The sequence below is a fragment of the Octopus bimaculoides genome, chromosome 1 (assembly GCF_046866305.1).
Source record: "Octopus bimaculoides isolate indiv1 chromosome 1, ASM4686630v1, whole genome shotgun sequence".
NCBI classification, from domain to species: domain Eukaryota; kingdom Metazoa; phylum Mollusca; class Cephalopoda; order Octopoda; family Octopodidae; genus Octopus; species Octopus bimaculoides.
In genome coordinates, this window is record NC_142928.1 from 185,276,142 (window position 1) to 185,291,141 (window position 15,000).

The 15,000-nt window shown below is 38.5% G+C and overlaps 1 protein-coding gene across 1 annotated transcript in view; it reads left to right on the forward strand.

Annotated features, from left to right (window-relative positions):
• LOC106881160 (beta-1,3-glucosyltransferase) overlaps positions 1-15,000 on the forward strand; it is a 27,624-nt gene that overhangs the window by 12,443 nt on the left and 181 nt on the right. Inside the window, exons 5-10 of the mRNA XM_089363854.1 lie at positions 2,833-2,941; positions 7,979-8,115; positions 9,414-9,477; positions 10,055-10,168; positions 13,288-13,357; positions 14,979-15,000. The exon at positions 14,979-15,000 is cut by the window's right edge and continues 181 nt beyond it. Coding sequence (XP_089219980.1) covers positions 2,833-2,941; positions 7,979-8,115; positions 9,414-9,477; positions 10,055-10,168; positions 13,288-13,357; positions 14,979-15,000 — 516 coding nt within the window. The remainder of the gene's footprint in view (positions 1-2,832; positions 2,942-7,978; positions 8,116-9,413; positions 9,478-10,054; positions 10,169-13,287; positions 13,358-14,978) is intronic.

Sequence of the window (15,000 nt, forward strand, 5' to 3'; positions counted from 1 at the left end):
GCCTCATGGCTTTCATTCTAACTGGGTATTTTAAGTTCAAATCCTGCAACAATCAACTTTGCCTTTCGCCCTTTTAGTGTCAATTAAAAAAACTACCAGTATTCAGGCCAGTGGATTGGTGAAATTGTTAAAGGGATTCAACACAATACCTTGTGGTATCTGTTCCAGGTCTTTGCCTTTTGTCAGCAATCCTTGTGATGACACTGCTACCAAACTGTATTGGCCCAAGTCAGTGGCCATTCTCTTGGATAAACATTGGTGGCAGAAAGAAAAGGAGACTTGCAAGCATGAACAACTGCCAGTCATCCTGGAAAATATCTTGGTCAGGCCTGTGCATAGATGTGGAGATGAATGGTCAAACTTGATTGATAGAAGCCTTTTTTTGGAATGGATTTGTGCTAAATGTTATAATAGTTAGTGTCTGTCAGAAAATGTGTTACTATGTAAATATGTGTGTGAGTGTGTGAATGCGTTTATTTAGATGTATTGGTAATAATACTTTATATAATCATAGTTGTCAATATGTGATAGAAGCTTGTTGCTTTGTACGTGTGTGTGTGTGTGTGTGTGTGTGTTTGTGTAATTTTCTACATATGCTACATATGTTTTTTTTAAAAAATGTTTGTTATGTAAATACTAACAGCACATATTCTGTACTATTAACTATTTTTTATAGTCATCAGTAACTGGCAAAAATCTCAGATCTATTTATTTATCCATGTCATACAATTCTTTTTTATTCTAAGCACAAGGCCCGAAATTTTGGAGGAGAGGACCAGTCAATTAGATCAACCCCAGTACGCAACTGGTACTTAATTTATTGACCCCGAAAGGATGAAAGGCAAAGTCGACCTCGGTGGATTTTGAACTCAGAACATAAAAACAGATGAAATACCGCTAAGCATTTTGCCTGGCATGCTAATGTTTCTGCCAGCTTGACTCCTTAAAATATTCTTTTCTACTCTAGGCACAAGGCCCAAAATTTTTGGGGGAGGGGACCAGTCAATTAGATCGACCCCAGTATGCAACTGATACTTAATTTATCAACCCTGAAAAGATGAAAGGCAAAGTCTACCTCGGTGGATTTTGAACTCAGAAGAATAAAGACAGACAAAATACTGATAAGTATTTTGTCTGTTGTGCTAACATTTCTGCCAGCTTACTGCCTTCCATGACATATAATTGAACATATTGCTTACATATGTAATTTTCTATGCAATTGATGTCATGCTATGTATAGAATATGTTACTCATTACCAGACATGTTGAATAAAGCTGGGCCACAATAACAAATAAAGGGAAAATAGAATTTTGGATAGAAAAAAAGAAAGTTCTTTTTTTTTTTTTTTTTAACTCTTGCTTAATAGGTGCCGGCACAGCTGTGTGGTTTTGGGGTTCAGTCCCACTGCCTGGTACCTTGGGCATGTATCTTTTACTATATAGCTCCAGGGTGACCAATGCCTTGTGAGTGAATTTTGTAGATGGAAACTGTGTGGAGACTTGTTGTGTATGTGTATATGTGTGTGTGTGTGTGTATATGTATGTATGTATGTATGATATATATATATATATATATATATATATATATATGTATATATAAATAAATATATAGTTTAGAGAAAAGAACCAAAGTTCATGAACTCATCCATGAAAATCCAGTCATATATAGAAAAATTTAATAAGTAAATACACTAAAAAGAACAATAATAAAATACAAAGTAATAATCATAAAATAATAAAATACAAAGTAATAATCATAAAATAATTATTACTTTGTATTTTATTATTGTTGTTTTTAGTGTATTTACTTATTAAATTTTCCTATATATGACTGTGGATTTTCATGGATGAGTTCATGAGCTTTGGTTCTTTTCTCTAAATTATATATTTATATATTATATACTGTGAAACTTAATTTAATTTTAATTGTTGATAAATTGAATTTAATTGAGTTTTTATCTGTAAATTTGGATTTTTATCCCTAATCAGATTGGAGCCTGGTGTAGCCATCTGGTTCACCAGTCCTCAGTCAAATCGTCCAACCCATGCTAGCATGGAAAGCGGACGTTAAACGATGATGAGATATATATATATATATATATATATTTATGGAGGCAGTGACAAATGGCTGAGACCTTTGGCAATATACTGTGCTTGAGAAAACCTGTCAAGCCAAGTGAGACCGTGGTCAGGGCTGATGCTGGTGTTTTGTGACTGGTGGTACATAAAAAGCACCCATTACACTCTTGGGGTGGTTGGTGCTCGGGAGGGCGTCCAGCTGAAGAAACCATGCCCAATCAGATTGGTATCTTGTTCAGCGCCCCAGCTTACCAGTTTTCAGTCAAACCTTCCAGCCCATGCCAGCATGGAAAACGGATGTTAAATAATGATGATATATATATCATCATCTGATGAACTATGTGTCATGTGGTCTGCTCATGTGTCATGTGGTCTGCTCATGTGTCATGTGGTCTGCTCATGTGTCATGTGGTCTGCTCATGTGTCATGTGGTCTGCTCATGTGTCATGTGGTCTGCTCATGTGTCATGTGGTCTGCTCATGTGTCATGTGGTCTGCTCATGTGTCATGTGGTCTGCTCATGTGTCATGTCACCTGTGGTTTGTCTGATGAGCCATGTCTCATGTGGCTTGCTCCCCAAAGCAGGTTGTTAGTTCTGTATTGGATAGACTGCGTTTTCAAGTGTTATTTCATACCCTGATATATTCCAGCAGACCAATGTCTTGTTTTAATGGTAATTATTTATCATTATCAAACCAAAATACCCTTTGTTTTTCACAATATCTCTCTCCCTCTCTCTCTTGTTGTTTTATAGCTTTGTGGAAAATTTCTCAAATAATTCTTGGATTTTCATAAGTGAAGAAGAAGTTCGTCTGGACTTGTTTAAGCTGTTGGATGTTTTGAAGCAATATGATTCATCTAAGGTAGGTCTTGTACAGCTATGTTGTTATACGCATTATATACATATGTGTGTACGTGTATAATATGTATCAGGCACGGGCCATCAGTAATTATTCAGGGTAGGCAGGTGGTGACATTTATGTAGTAAAACACAAGAAAATAAGCGAAACACAGGTGCGCGACTGAGTTGGAGGCAGATTTACTTCTGCCTTTATAGTGTGTAAAGAAAACGTTGTAGGAATGTACGCAACACGTGTACTACAGCAGAACTATGCGTAGCTTTAATACTGAGATTGAAAAGCAGGGGCGAATTATGCCTACCTAATCTACAAAAAATTAAAATATTAAAATATTTTGCATGTTCTGCAAAGTAATCAGAGTAACCTTCATAATTTTATTGAATTAGGTGCATATTTTGCCTTAAAAGGAAAATGTTGCGTGCGTGTGTGTGTGTGTGCGTGCGGATGCGTGCGTGCGTGTGTGGATGCGTGCGTGCGTGTGTGGATGCATGCGTGGATGCCTGCATGTGTGTGTGGATGCATGGGCTTGTGTGTGTGTGGATGCATGTGTGTATGTGTGTGGATGCATATGTCTGGATGCACATGTGTGTGTATGTGTGGATGCACACACATGTATGTATGGATGCACGTGTATGTGTGGATGCACGCACCTGTATGTATGGATGCACGTGTATGTGGGTGCACACACACGTGTGTATGAGTGTGTGTGTGCATGTGTATGAGTGTGTGTGCATGCGTATTAGTGTGTGTGCATGCGTATTAGTGTGTGTGCATGCGTACGAGTGTGTGTGCATGCGTACGAGTGTATATGCATGCTTACGAGCGTGTGTGTATGCGTACGAGTGTGTGTGCATGCGTACGAGTGTGTGTGCATGCGTACGAGTGTGTGTGCATTGTATGAGTGTATGTGCATGCGTACGAGTGTATGTGCATGCATACGAGTGTGTGCATGCATACATATGAGTATGTGTGTATGTTTGTATTTGAGGAAACCGAATATCTCCTAAACATGCTGAAAGTGTTGTTGGTTGTGAAAGGAATACCATTTACTCAAATCGTAATCTTCACATCTCAACAAATGTTCTACAAAATCAGCCACAGTTACACCATTAGGGTTTGTCACTTTGGCAAATCTTATTTCTATGGCACCAGTCACTCAGCATGAAGAACCACTTGTGTTTCATCACTTCCTGAAATCTCTTGGGAGCAATATGTGTTATTGCTGTCATTAGTTGAGACATTGTGACGTTAGAATTTGATATTTTGATTGAAGATGTGGAGGGAGGCAGGAAGTGAGGATAGAACAGCATGACATTCCTTTGAGAGAAATATTGCAATGTTATAGAGCCTAGAAAATAGAAGTGTGTGAGAAGTAGAGAATTGTTGTGTAAGATAGGCAGATTAAATGATTCTGTCTTCCCCACTCTGTCTGTTTGTCTGTCACTCAATTTTTGTGGTTTCATTTATTTAATGTAACAAATCATTAATGTACTAGACTCACTTGACTCTAATCCTTTCTTATCATGTTGTGTTTTTTTAAGCTGATTTATGTTTGTATATTATCATCATCATCATCTACACATACATATGCATGTAAATATGCTTTTGTTCTTTTGCTTGTTTCACTCGTTTGACTATGGCCATGCTAGAGCACCGCCTTTAGTCGAACAAATCGACCTTAGGACTTCTTCTTTGTAAGCCTAGTACTTATCCTATCAGTATATTTTACCAAACCACTAAGTTATGGGGATGTAAACACAGACACACAAATACATATATATATATATATATATATATATATACACACACACGCACACACATATACATACATACATATATATATATGTATATACACACACATATATATATATATATACACACATATATATACATACATACACACACATATATATATATATATATATGCGCACATATATACACATATATACATACACATACACACATATATATATACACATATATACATACATATATACATATATACACATATGTACATACATATATACATATATACACATTCATATATATATATATATATATATACATATATACATATATACACATATGTACATACATATATACACATATGTACATACATATATACATATATACACATTCATATATATATATATATATATATATATATATATATATATATATATATATATATACACACATATATACATACATACATATATATATTTATATATATATGCAATGGGTTTCTTTCTGTTTCCGTCTACCAAATCCACTCACAAGGCTTTGGTCAGCCCGAGGCTAAAGTAGAAGACACTAGCCCAAGGTGCCATGCAGTGGTACTGAGCCCAGAACCATGTTGTTGGGAGTCAAGCTTCTTACCACACAGCCACTCCTGCACCTGTGTATGATTATGTATTTCAAGCAGTTCATCTGTGTGAGCTGGTCTTTCACCTGCCGACCCCCATTCGATCCCTTGGCTATCATCGACCCCCTGTAATTCCTCGCCAACCCTTAGCGACTTTGGGGGACTCCTGCACTAAACAATCATTCAATCCTGCCATCCCCTGGAATTCTCTTCTTCCCCTGACCCCACGCTATAGATGCCGGACACACAGATGTTCAAACTAGTCACCAACCCCATTAATTTAAATCAGTCTGGCGGAACGGACAAGATATTCATGGATGCTATCTCCTCCCCGTCCTTCCCACTGTCTTACTAACAACGAAGTGTCTGCTTGTTACATGTGTTTGACAGCTGTACCATCTGTGTGTGTGTGTGTGTGGTGACAGCTTGGCTGTGTGTTTATGTATGACGTGTATATGTAAACACGTCTGCATTTACATGTGTGACTGCGTGTGTATGTGTCTGCTTTGATTTTTTTGGCTTAGTGTCTATTTTATTACAATCTGTTTCAGTAACTTAAACATATAAATTGTTTGGTTTTGTATTATCTTTTAAGTAGATTTAGTACTGCATTGATTTACAATGCATTGAAGTAGATTATAAATCTAATTGTACTACAAGGTTTATAGAATAGAATAGAAGACCCTCCTTGATCATGAAGGCAGTGAGCTAGCAGAAACATTAGCACGTCAGGCAAAGTACTTATCGGTATTTCGTCTGCCGCTACGTTCTGAGTTCAAATTCCACCGAGGTCGACTTTGCCTTTCATCCTTCGGTTTCAATTAAATGAGTACCAGTTACGCACTGGGGTCGATATAATCGACTTAATCCGTTTGTCTGTCCTTGTTTGTCCCCTCTGTGTGTAGCCCCTTGTGTGGGCAGTAAAAAAATAAGAATAGAAAACCCTCCTCAATCATGAATGACCATGGGATTGCAACTAGAAAGTTCCCCTCTGAGGCACAAGTCCAGACAAGGCTGTTTATGGAAGACCAGCAGTTGCCCATGCCACTCCATGCCACTGATGTTATCCAAGGTAAAAGCAAAGACCAATACAGCTTGGCACCAGTGACAACTCATTTCTACAGCTGAGGTTTACATTTGCCTTAAATTATCGGAAGAGTCATCAAGAACAATGTAGAAGAGGCTGAAAAAGCATCTAAATCAGTGGCCCTCAACTATTTTTCACCTATGGACCCCTTTGGTTTCTGTTTTTCTCGGAAGGACCCTCATAGCTATTTGATGTTTAAAAATTCTGATACTGTTTGTTATAATTAAATATTATTAGGAATTACTCTTTTATTTGTTTTAGTCATTTGACTACGGTCATGCTGGAACACCGCCTTTAGTCGAGCAAATCGACCCCAGGACTTATTCTTTGTAAGCCTAGTACTTATTCTATCGGTCTCTTTTGCTGAACTGCTAAGTTACAGGGATGTAAATACACCAGCATCGATCATCAAGCAATGGTGGGGGACAAACACACCCAAACACATACACACGTACATACGATGGCTTCTTTCAGTTTCTGTCTATCAAATCCACTCACAGGGCTTTGGTTGGCCCAAGGCTATAGTAGAAAACTCTTGCCCAAGGTGCCACACAGTGGTACTGAACCTGGAACCATGTGGTTAGTAAGCAAGCTACTTACCACACAGCCACTCCTGCGCCTATAAAAATAAATTTAATATTTTGTATATTATAGAAGTATAACCAGTATAGTGCATATGAATTTTAGTAACAAAATCTTATATGAAACCCCAAGGATCATATGGACCCAAGTTGAGAACCTCTGGTCGAAATGCTTCTGACTGAAAAGAGGTGGTCAGCTATGAGACTGGAACTCACAACCCTGTGATTACGCATCAAGCTAGCTTAATGCGTGCATGCATGCCTGTGTGTGTATTAACAGTCTGATGCACCTCCACATTACTTAGAGTTTCGTGGGTGTAGGATATGTTAATATCAGCAGCCACTAATATCTGGATTAAAATGAAGATAAACCTGCTGTAGCATGGCTGGAGGCTGGAAGATCAGGTGGATTAAGGAGGAGGTAGTATGTAGTTAACCTGTCAAAAAGAGTAGAGGCTATTATAGAAATGGCAGAGAAAGCAAGAGAGAGGGAAACAGGGAGGGAGAGAAAGGTTCTGTCAATTTGTACAACAGTGGTATGGTCTATCTAACAGGAAGTTTCTCTTCCCAGAAATGCAAGACAGATATACTGATATATATGCTCACGCAAAATTTAGTTTTTTTCTTTTTCTTTTTTTTGTCTTGCAAGTACTTGGTGACCCTGTCAGTGCAGGTGTCACTTAAAAGCACCCAGTCCACACTGTAAAGTGGTTGCCATTTGAAAGGGCATCCAGCTGTAAAAACTTTGCCAAAACTGACCTTGTCTGTGCTTGTGCCATGTAAAAAGCACTAAGTCCACTCTGCTGAATGGTTGATGTTAGGAAGAGCATCCAGCTGTAAAAATCCTGCCAAAACAGTCACAGAAGTCTAGTGCAGACTTCTGCCTGACAGGCTCTTGTGGAACTGTCCCACCCATGCTAGCATGGAAAGCAGACGTTAAACGGTAACGATGATGATGATGAATATAAAACTGTGAATGACATGTATTCCTTTGACTTCTGTTTCAGCCATTATTCCTTGGCAATGCTCTCCAGGATGAGTCACCAGTCATAATCCATCATTTTGCTTTTGCTGAAAATCCAAGCCAGTTTTCCTACCCAAACATGGCTCTTGGCTTTCTAATGAGCATGCCTTTGGTGAAGAGGTAAGTCTTTGCTGCTGTCCTCTGTATTTGTCATTGTATGTCAATGTATTTGCTGCCTGCCGCTGCCTTCACCTTGTCATTGTTGTCATTGTCATCCTCCATCCTTCTCCTCCCACCAATCCTCCTCTCCTCTCCCTCTCTATGCAGGCATAAACTGGTTATGTTGCTACACTTTGAGTTAGCATATATTTAACGGTGCTAGTCTTCTTGTGAAGGCGCATGGCTCAGTGGTTAGAGCATTGAGCTTACGATCGTGAGGTTGTGAGTTCGAATCCCGGACCGGGCTGCGTGTTGTGTTCTTGAGCAAGACACTTTATTTCACGTTGCTCCAGTTCACTCAGCTGTAGGAATGAGTTGCGATGTCACCGGTGCCAAGCTGTATCGGGCTTTGCCTTTCCATTAGATGACATCGGTGGCATGGAGAGGGGAGATTGGTAATGCATGGGCGACTGCTGGTCTTCCATAAACAACCTTTCCCGGACTTGTGCCTCGGAGGGTAACTTTCTAGGTGCAATCTCATGGTCATTCGTGACCGAAGGGAGTCTTAGCAGTCTTCTTGATGAGTCAGAGGGCCTGTCATCTTAGTTTCTACAGGTTGATACCCGTTTTAAAATAAACTATATTTTTCAGTGTTCTGGGTACATTAACACCCAAGTTAATCCTCATTTTAACCAATTGAGTAATGAACTCTTTATGTAGCTTTCATAACCTGATCTGACACTTTGATACCCCTGTAATTCTTTTCTACTCTAGGCACAAGGCCCGACATTTTTGGGGAGGTAGGGGTGGGGAGTCGATTATATCAACCTCAGTACGCAACTGGTACTTAATTTATTGACCCCGAAAGAATGAAAGGCAAAGTCGACCTCGGCGAAATTTGAACTCAGAACGTAAAGACAGACGAAATACCACTAAGCATTTTTGCTTGGTGTGCTAACGTTTTTGTCCGCTTGCTGCCTTTGATACTTCTGCAATTGCTATTTTCTAATGCATCTTATTACCAAACTCATTGTTAACTTAGTTCCTGTGTCTCTGTACATTGTGGGATATGAACTGAGAACATAAAAATCTGGAAGAAATACTGTAAAGCATTCTTCCTGACTCTATCAAGTCTGCATTTCAATTTACAGCCCTAATTGTAATCATTTCATTTATATTATGAATGTCCTGATCAAAATTATAAACCCGGCACTTTCCATCTTTCCAGTTCTGGTTAATAAACTTTCCTGTATTTTGTGTCCTTGTATGTAGCAAAAAATCCTTAAATAATCAACGTTTTCTGTTTTTCCATCCTTTAGTCTACATTATCGATGGCCACCCAGCAATATGCGAACCGACTTCTCCATAGACCTGAAACACGAGGTAAATATTCCTGTTGCTTTCAATATTTGTTTCTCGACTGTATTTTTTTTTTTTTTTTTTTACCAAAGAAATTCCATAAAACTGCAGCCATTGCAAGATATTTTTGTATCAGAACATAACTGCTCTTTGTTTGCACCCCTTCATTTTATCTTTTATCTTTTAATTCTTTCAGCCAGGCCCACCTGACTGGCTCCTGTGCCGGTGGCACGTAAAAAGCACCCACTACACTCTCAGAGTGGGTGGCATTAGGAAAGGCATCCAGCTGTAGAAATATTGCCAGATCAGATTGGAGCCTGGTGCAGCCATCTGGTTCGCCAGTCCTCAGTCACATTGTCCAACCCATGCCAGCACGGAAAGCAGATGTTAAACAACAATGATGGTAATGATGAGGACACTCAGAGAATATGCTTCTAGAGTATTTTTCTGTGGCATATGTACTGCCACCAAAACTGGTTTAATGTTCAGTCAGCCGTGCTCGACTGTTAGCATCCAAATAGCCACACTCAATTATGTCATTCCTTTGTAATTATGGTGTAATGTCTAATGACATAACTACAGTATTTTCTTCTATTTTAAGCTTGCTATGTACATTTGGGATGATGGAAATGGTGTTGCTCTCACTGATGTGCCAGAGTTTTGTAACAGAAAACAAGATTGTGTGACATATCTACCCCTCAAATTTCCTCAATGTGTAAGTAGTTTTCTCTACTCATCAACTGCTTGGTTAATGCATCGCAATGTTTTTGTCTTTCCCTTCTGTGAAATGTTCTTTATCTGCCCATCTTTTACTATTGTTGTTCTGCATTCATTTTTCTCCATGTTAGCCTAACTGAGACTGAGTTGGGTTATTTTTCACATTCACTCACATCTTGTGTTGGTGCTGGGGAGTTTACAGCATGTATGGATGCCCGTGTGGTTAAGAAATTCACTTCTCCAGCTACATGGTCTCAGGTTCAATTCTTCTGTGTGGCACCTTTGGCATGTGCCTTCTACTATAACCATAGGCTAACCAAAGCCTTACGAGTGTATTTGATAGACTAAAACTGAAAGAAGCCTATCGTGTATGTGTGTGTGTGTGTGTGTGTGTATTTATACATATTTTTTATATATTTATATATAAATCTCCATCTAATTTTTTTCTTTGTAGTAAGTGAAATTTGATAAATAAGAAACAATGGAGTCTATCATCTCTTAATATAGCCACCTCTGTCTATTTTCGTTTGTCTGTCGAAGGAAGGCAACTCTAAGTTTGTTGGATTTATCTCCCTTGTTTACCCTACAGTCACTCGCATTAACAACAGATCATGTTGGAAACATCGTTTTGATCCTATTGGCTGTAAAAGATCGATGCTGCATCTGTAATTGATTGTCAGACAGTATCATTGTTATTGATAACATATCTATTGGTAATATAGGTGCAGGCATGGCTATGTGGTTAGGAAACTCACTTTGCAACCACATGTTTTGAGTTTAGTCCCCCTATGTGACACCTTGGCCGTCTTGTATTACAACCCCCGGCTGATCAATGCCTTGTGAGGAAATTTGGTGTGAAGACCCATTGTGTGTGTGTCTATGTATGTGTGTGTGTGTCTATGTATGTGTGTGTGTGTCTATGTATGTGTGTGTGTGTCTATGTATGTGTGTGTGTGTCTATGTATGTGTGTGTGTGTCTATGTATGTGTGTGTGTGTCTATGTATGTGTGTGTGTGTGTGTGTGTGTGTGTCTGTGTGTGTGTACGTACATGTTTATGTATGTTTGTGTGTGCGTATGTATGTACATGTATGTTTGTGTGTGTGTATGTACATGTATGTTTGTGTGTACGTGTGTATGTGTGTACATGTATGTACGTATATGTATGTGTGAGCATACATGTAAATGTGTGTACACACGGATATGTATGTATATGAGTATACAAGAATGTAATGTGCTTGTGTGTATGTATGTGTATTTATTTGTATGTAATGTATGTATGTAGTGTGTCCATATGTGTGTGTTTGTCTCTCTCTGCCTGCTTGACAACTGGTGTTTGTTTACTTAACCATAACTTAGTAGTTTGATAAAAGAGACTGATAGAATAAGTACCAGATTTAAAAAACAAAGTGCTGTGGCCGATTTGCTCAACAAAACCCTTCAAGGCAGTGCCCCAGCATGGTTGCAGTCCAATGACTGAAACCAGTAAATAAGTAAGATTCAAATACAAAACTTGCTTAATTTAATTTTAATTTATTGATATTTTCAATTTGAAAATTAATATCTATGTCATTAGCATTCGTTTATCATGAAATTTGGAAAAATAAAATTATAATTATTATAAAATCATACTTATTGGTTACTTTTGTGATTTGAACCCAGGGTGCCAGGAGTCAAAATAAATACCATAAAGCATTCATTCTGTCTGACACTCTACTGACGCTGCCAGTGTCATCTGAGGATTTATAGCATAGTGTCATTTGAAGTTTCAGCTATTACTTTTAGCTCAATTCTTTGTTGAACCACTATTTTGTTCCCCCTCCATTCATTACTTGCTTAACTGCAAAGATGGGCTGCTGAAGTTGTGTGTCTTGACCAAGATACAACAGGGTCATTAGCCAAGTGTTTACTCATGTCCTTTTAAAAAAAAAGAAGATTGACTGGCATTCTGGATCAACGTAACAACCTGCTCATGAAATTAATGTGCAAGTGATTGAGCACTCTGCAGACATGCATACCCATGACATATTTCTTGGGAAGATTCAACATGATACAGATTTTGTCAAGGCTGGCCCATCAAAATACAGGCACAGCTCATTTTTACCCGCTGAATGGATTCAAGGATACACTGCACTGCTGGGAATTGAACACCCAACCTTAATCATGAGCTGAATACCTCCAACCACTAAGCCTTGCACCTTTGCTTGAAGATTGATTTTTAGAAGACATTTAAAAAAAACAATTGTAAATCATTAAAACTTGCTGCTATTGATGATGATGGTGGTGTTGCTGGTGGTGGGTTATATCTAAAGCAGAAATTTCAACCGGGGTTCCCTGAAACCCTAAGGTTCTGCAAAAGGTTCCTAGGGGTTCTGTGAGAAAGAGTGAGATATAAGCTAATGCTAGTTTCATGTTCGTAATATTACCATACATGCACAACATATTGGTTATTGTAATATAGACATCATCTTATCTCACCTTTTATATTATCAGAAAAATATAACAACCATTGGGTATATATATATATATATATATATATATATATATATATATATACCATGTGAACATCGATGAAAAAAATATGAGAAAGATATGGTATATAATTTTTTTCGTGCAGGGGTTCCTTGAGGCATGTAATTTATTCTAAGGGTTACTCAAGGGTGTGAAGACGCATGGCTCAGTGGTTAGAGTGTCAAGCTTATGACCGTGAGGTGGTGAGTTTGAATCTTGGACCGGGCTGCATGTTGTGTTCTTGAGCAAGACACTTTATTTCACGTTGCTCCAGTTCACTCAGCTGTAGAAATGAGTTGCGACGTCACTGATGCCGAGCTGTATCAGCTTTTGCCGTTCCCTTGGATAACATCGGTGGCGTGAAGAGGGGAGGCTGGAATGCATGGGTGACTGCTGGTCTTCCATAAACAACCTTGCTCAGACTTGTGCCTCGGAGGGTAACTTTCTAGGTGCAATGCCATGGTCAGTCATAACCAAAGGGGGTCTCCGACAACACAAGGGTAAAAAGGTTGGGAAACACTGCTCTAAAGTATATATGTTAGTTTGATGTTTGCACTGTATTATGTTGTGGACATAATGATAATGTTTGTCTGTTATTTTAATCCCAGGGTGCCCCCATCTCAAGTAATGACTTGTTTGTGGCTGTGAAGACATGTCAGAAATTTCACAAGGAACGAAGTAAGTATTTACATTGAAATAATACATTCAGTAATCTGTAATTTGGTTCTTCAGGGGCCTGAGTGATTTCTGCCATAGTTTGAGGTAGAAATTAAGGGAATGGGGACTAAACTGTGGGGTTTCGAACTGACTGAGGTGGGTGTTTGATTTCATCATTGTCATTTAACATCTTTTCCATGCTGGCATGGGTTGGATAGTTTGACAAGAACAGATATGCCAGAGGGCTCTGCCAGGTTCTCTGTCTTCATTGGCATGGTTTGATTTATATATATGCGCAATGAGCTTCCTACAGTTTCCATCTACCAAAATTGCTCACATACATTTAGAGTGTATGTACATTCACCTGAGGTTTTAGTGTATATGCATGCATACATGAATGTGTGCACACACACACACACACACACACACACACACACACACACACAAGAGTAGAATAAAACTTGAGACAAAAATTATTATTATTATTATTATTATTATTACATCATAAATTACAAAACCTTTATCTGTTTCATTAGCATGTGCTAGTATGTCATTTGATAATCATTGCATTGACACTTGCATGGTTACCTTTATAATACCAGATCATCAAAATAAGTAGGTAATTTAATCCAATGTTGGTTACCAATTTCTTCTCCTTGATGGTTTGTATGCTGCTGTTAAATCCAGGTGTTGGTTTTCTTGTCCCCACAGACATTTTTATTCAGGCACTCTGTTGGTTACAGTAATCAGTGTTCCAGTTGAAAGAAACAAAATGGAAGGACACATTAGACAAATATATTGCACATAAATGATGCTTAAAGATGAAAAAGTACAACAACAATAGGCTCCCTGCTGAAATAACTTTGATCCAAGTTCTGCTTAATTGGAGCTGACTTAGGCTAAACAACAAGTAACTGGCACTCTATTAGTTATGATGACTAGTATTTGTTATGTTCTGCATTTTGACAATGTATTCCGTTGTCTCTGCAGTCCTGACCTGAACAGCGTACCTTACTGACTGTGTCAATCCACCATTTATGAGTAGTGGACCAGCCCACTTCTCACCTAGGGATATCCACCACAAGAGTGTTCCAGTTGATGAACAGAACAGCTTGTTTGTGAAGTTAATGTGAAAGTGGCTGAACACTCCACAGACACGCACACCCTTAATGTAGATTTTTGGTAGATTTAGCATGACACGGAATGTGACAAGGCTGGCCCTTTGAAATACAGGTATGATTTATTTTTGCCAGCTGAGTGGACTGGAGAAATGTGAAAAAAAGTGTCTTGTTCAAGGACACAACACACCATCAGGAATCAAACTCTTCACCTTATCATCATGAGCCAAATACCTCTAACTACTAAGCTACCTGCCTTCACCATTCAGACATATACACACATCATCATCATCATCATCGTTTAACGTCTGCTTTCCATGCTGGCATGGGTTGGACGGTTTGACTGAGGACTGGTAAGCCAGAAGGCTGTACTTGGCTCCAATCTTATCTGGTAATGTTTCTACAGCTAGATGCCCTTCCTAATGCCAACCACTCCGTATATGAAAGGTAGGGTAATTTCATGTATTTACTGCATGTGTGGAACTTCTCTTTCCTTACTTTTCTTTGTTTTCTTTTCATTTTAGTACCAATTGTCAAGTCTACATG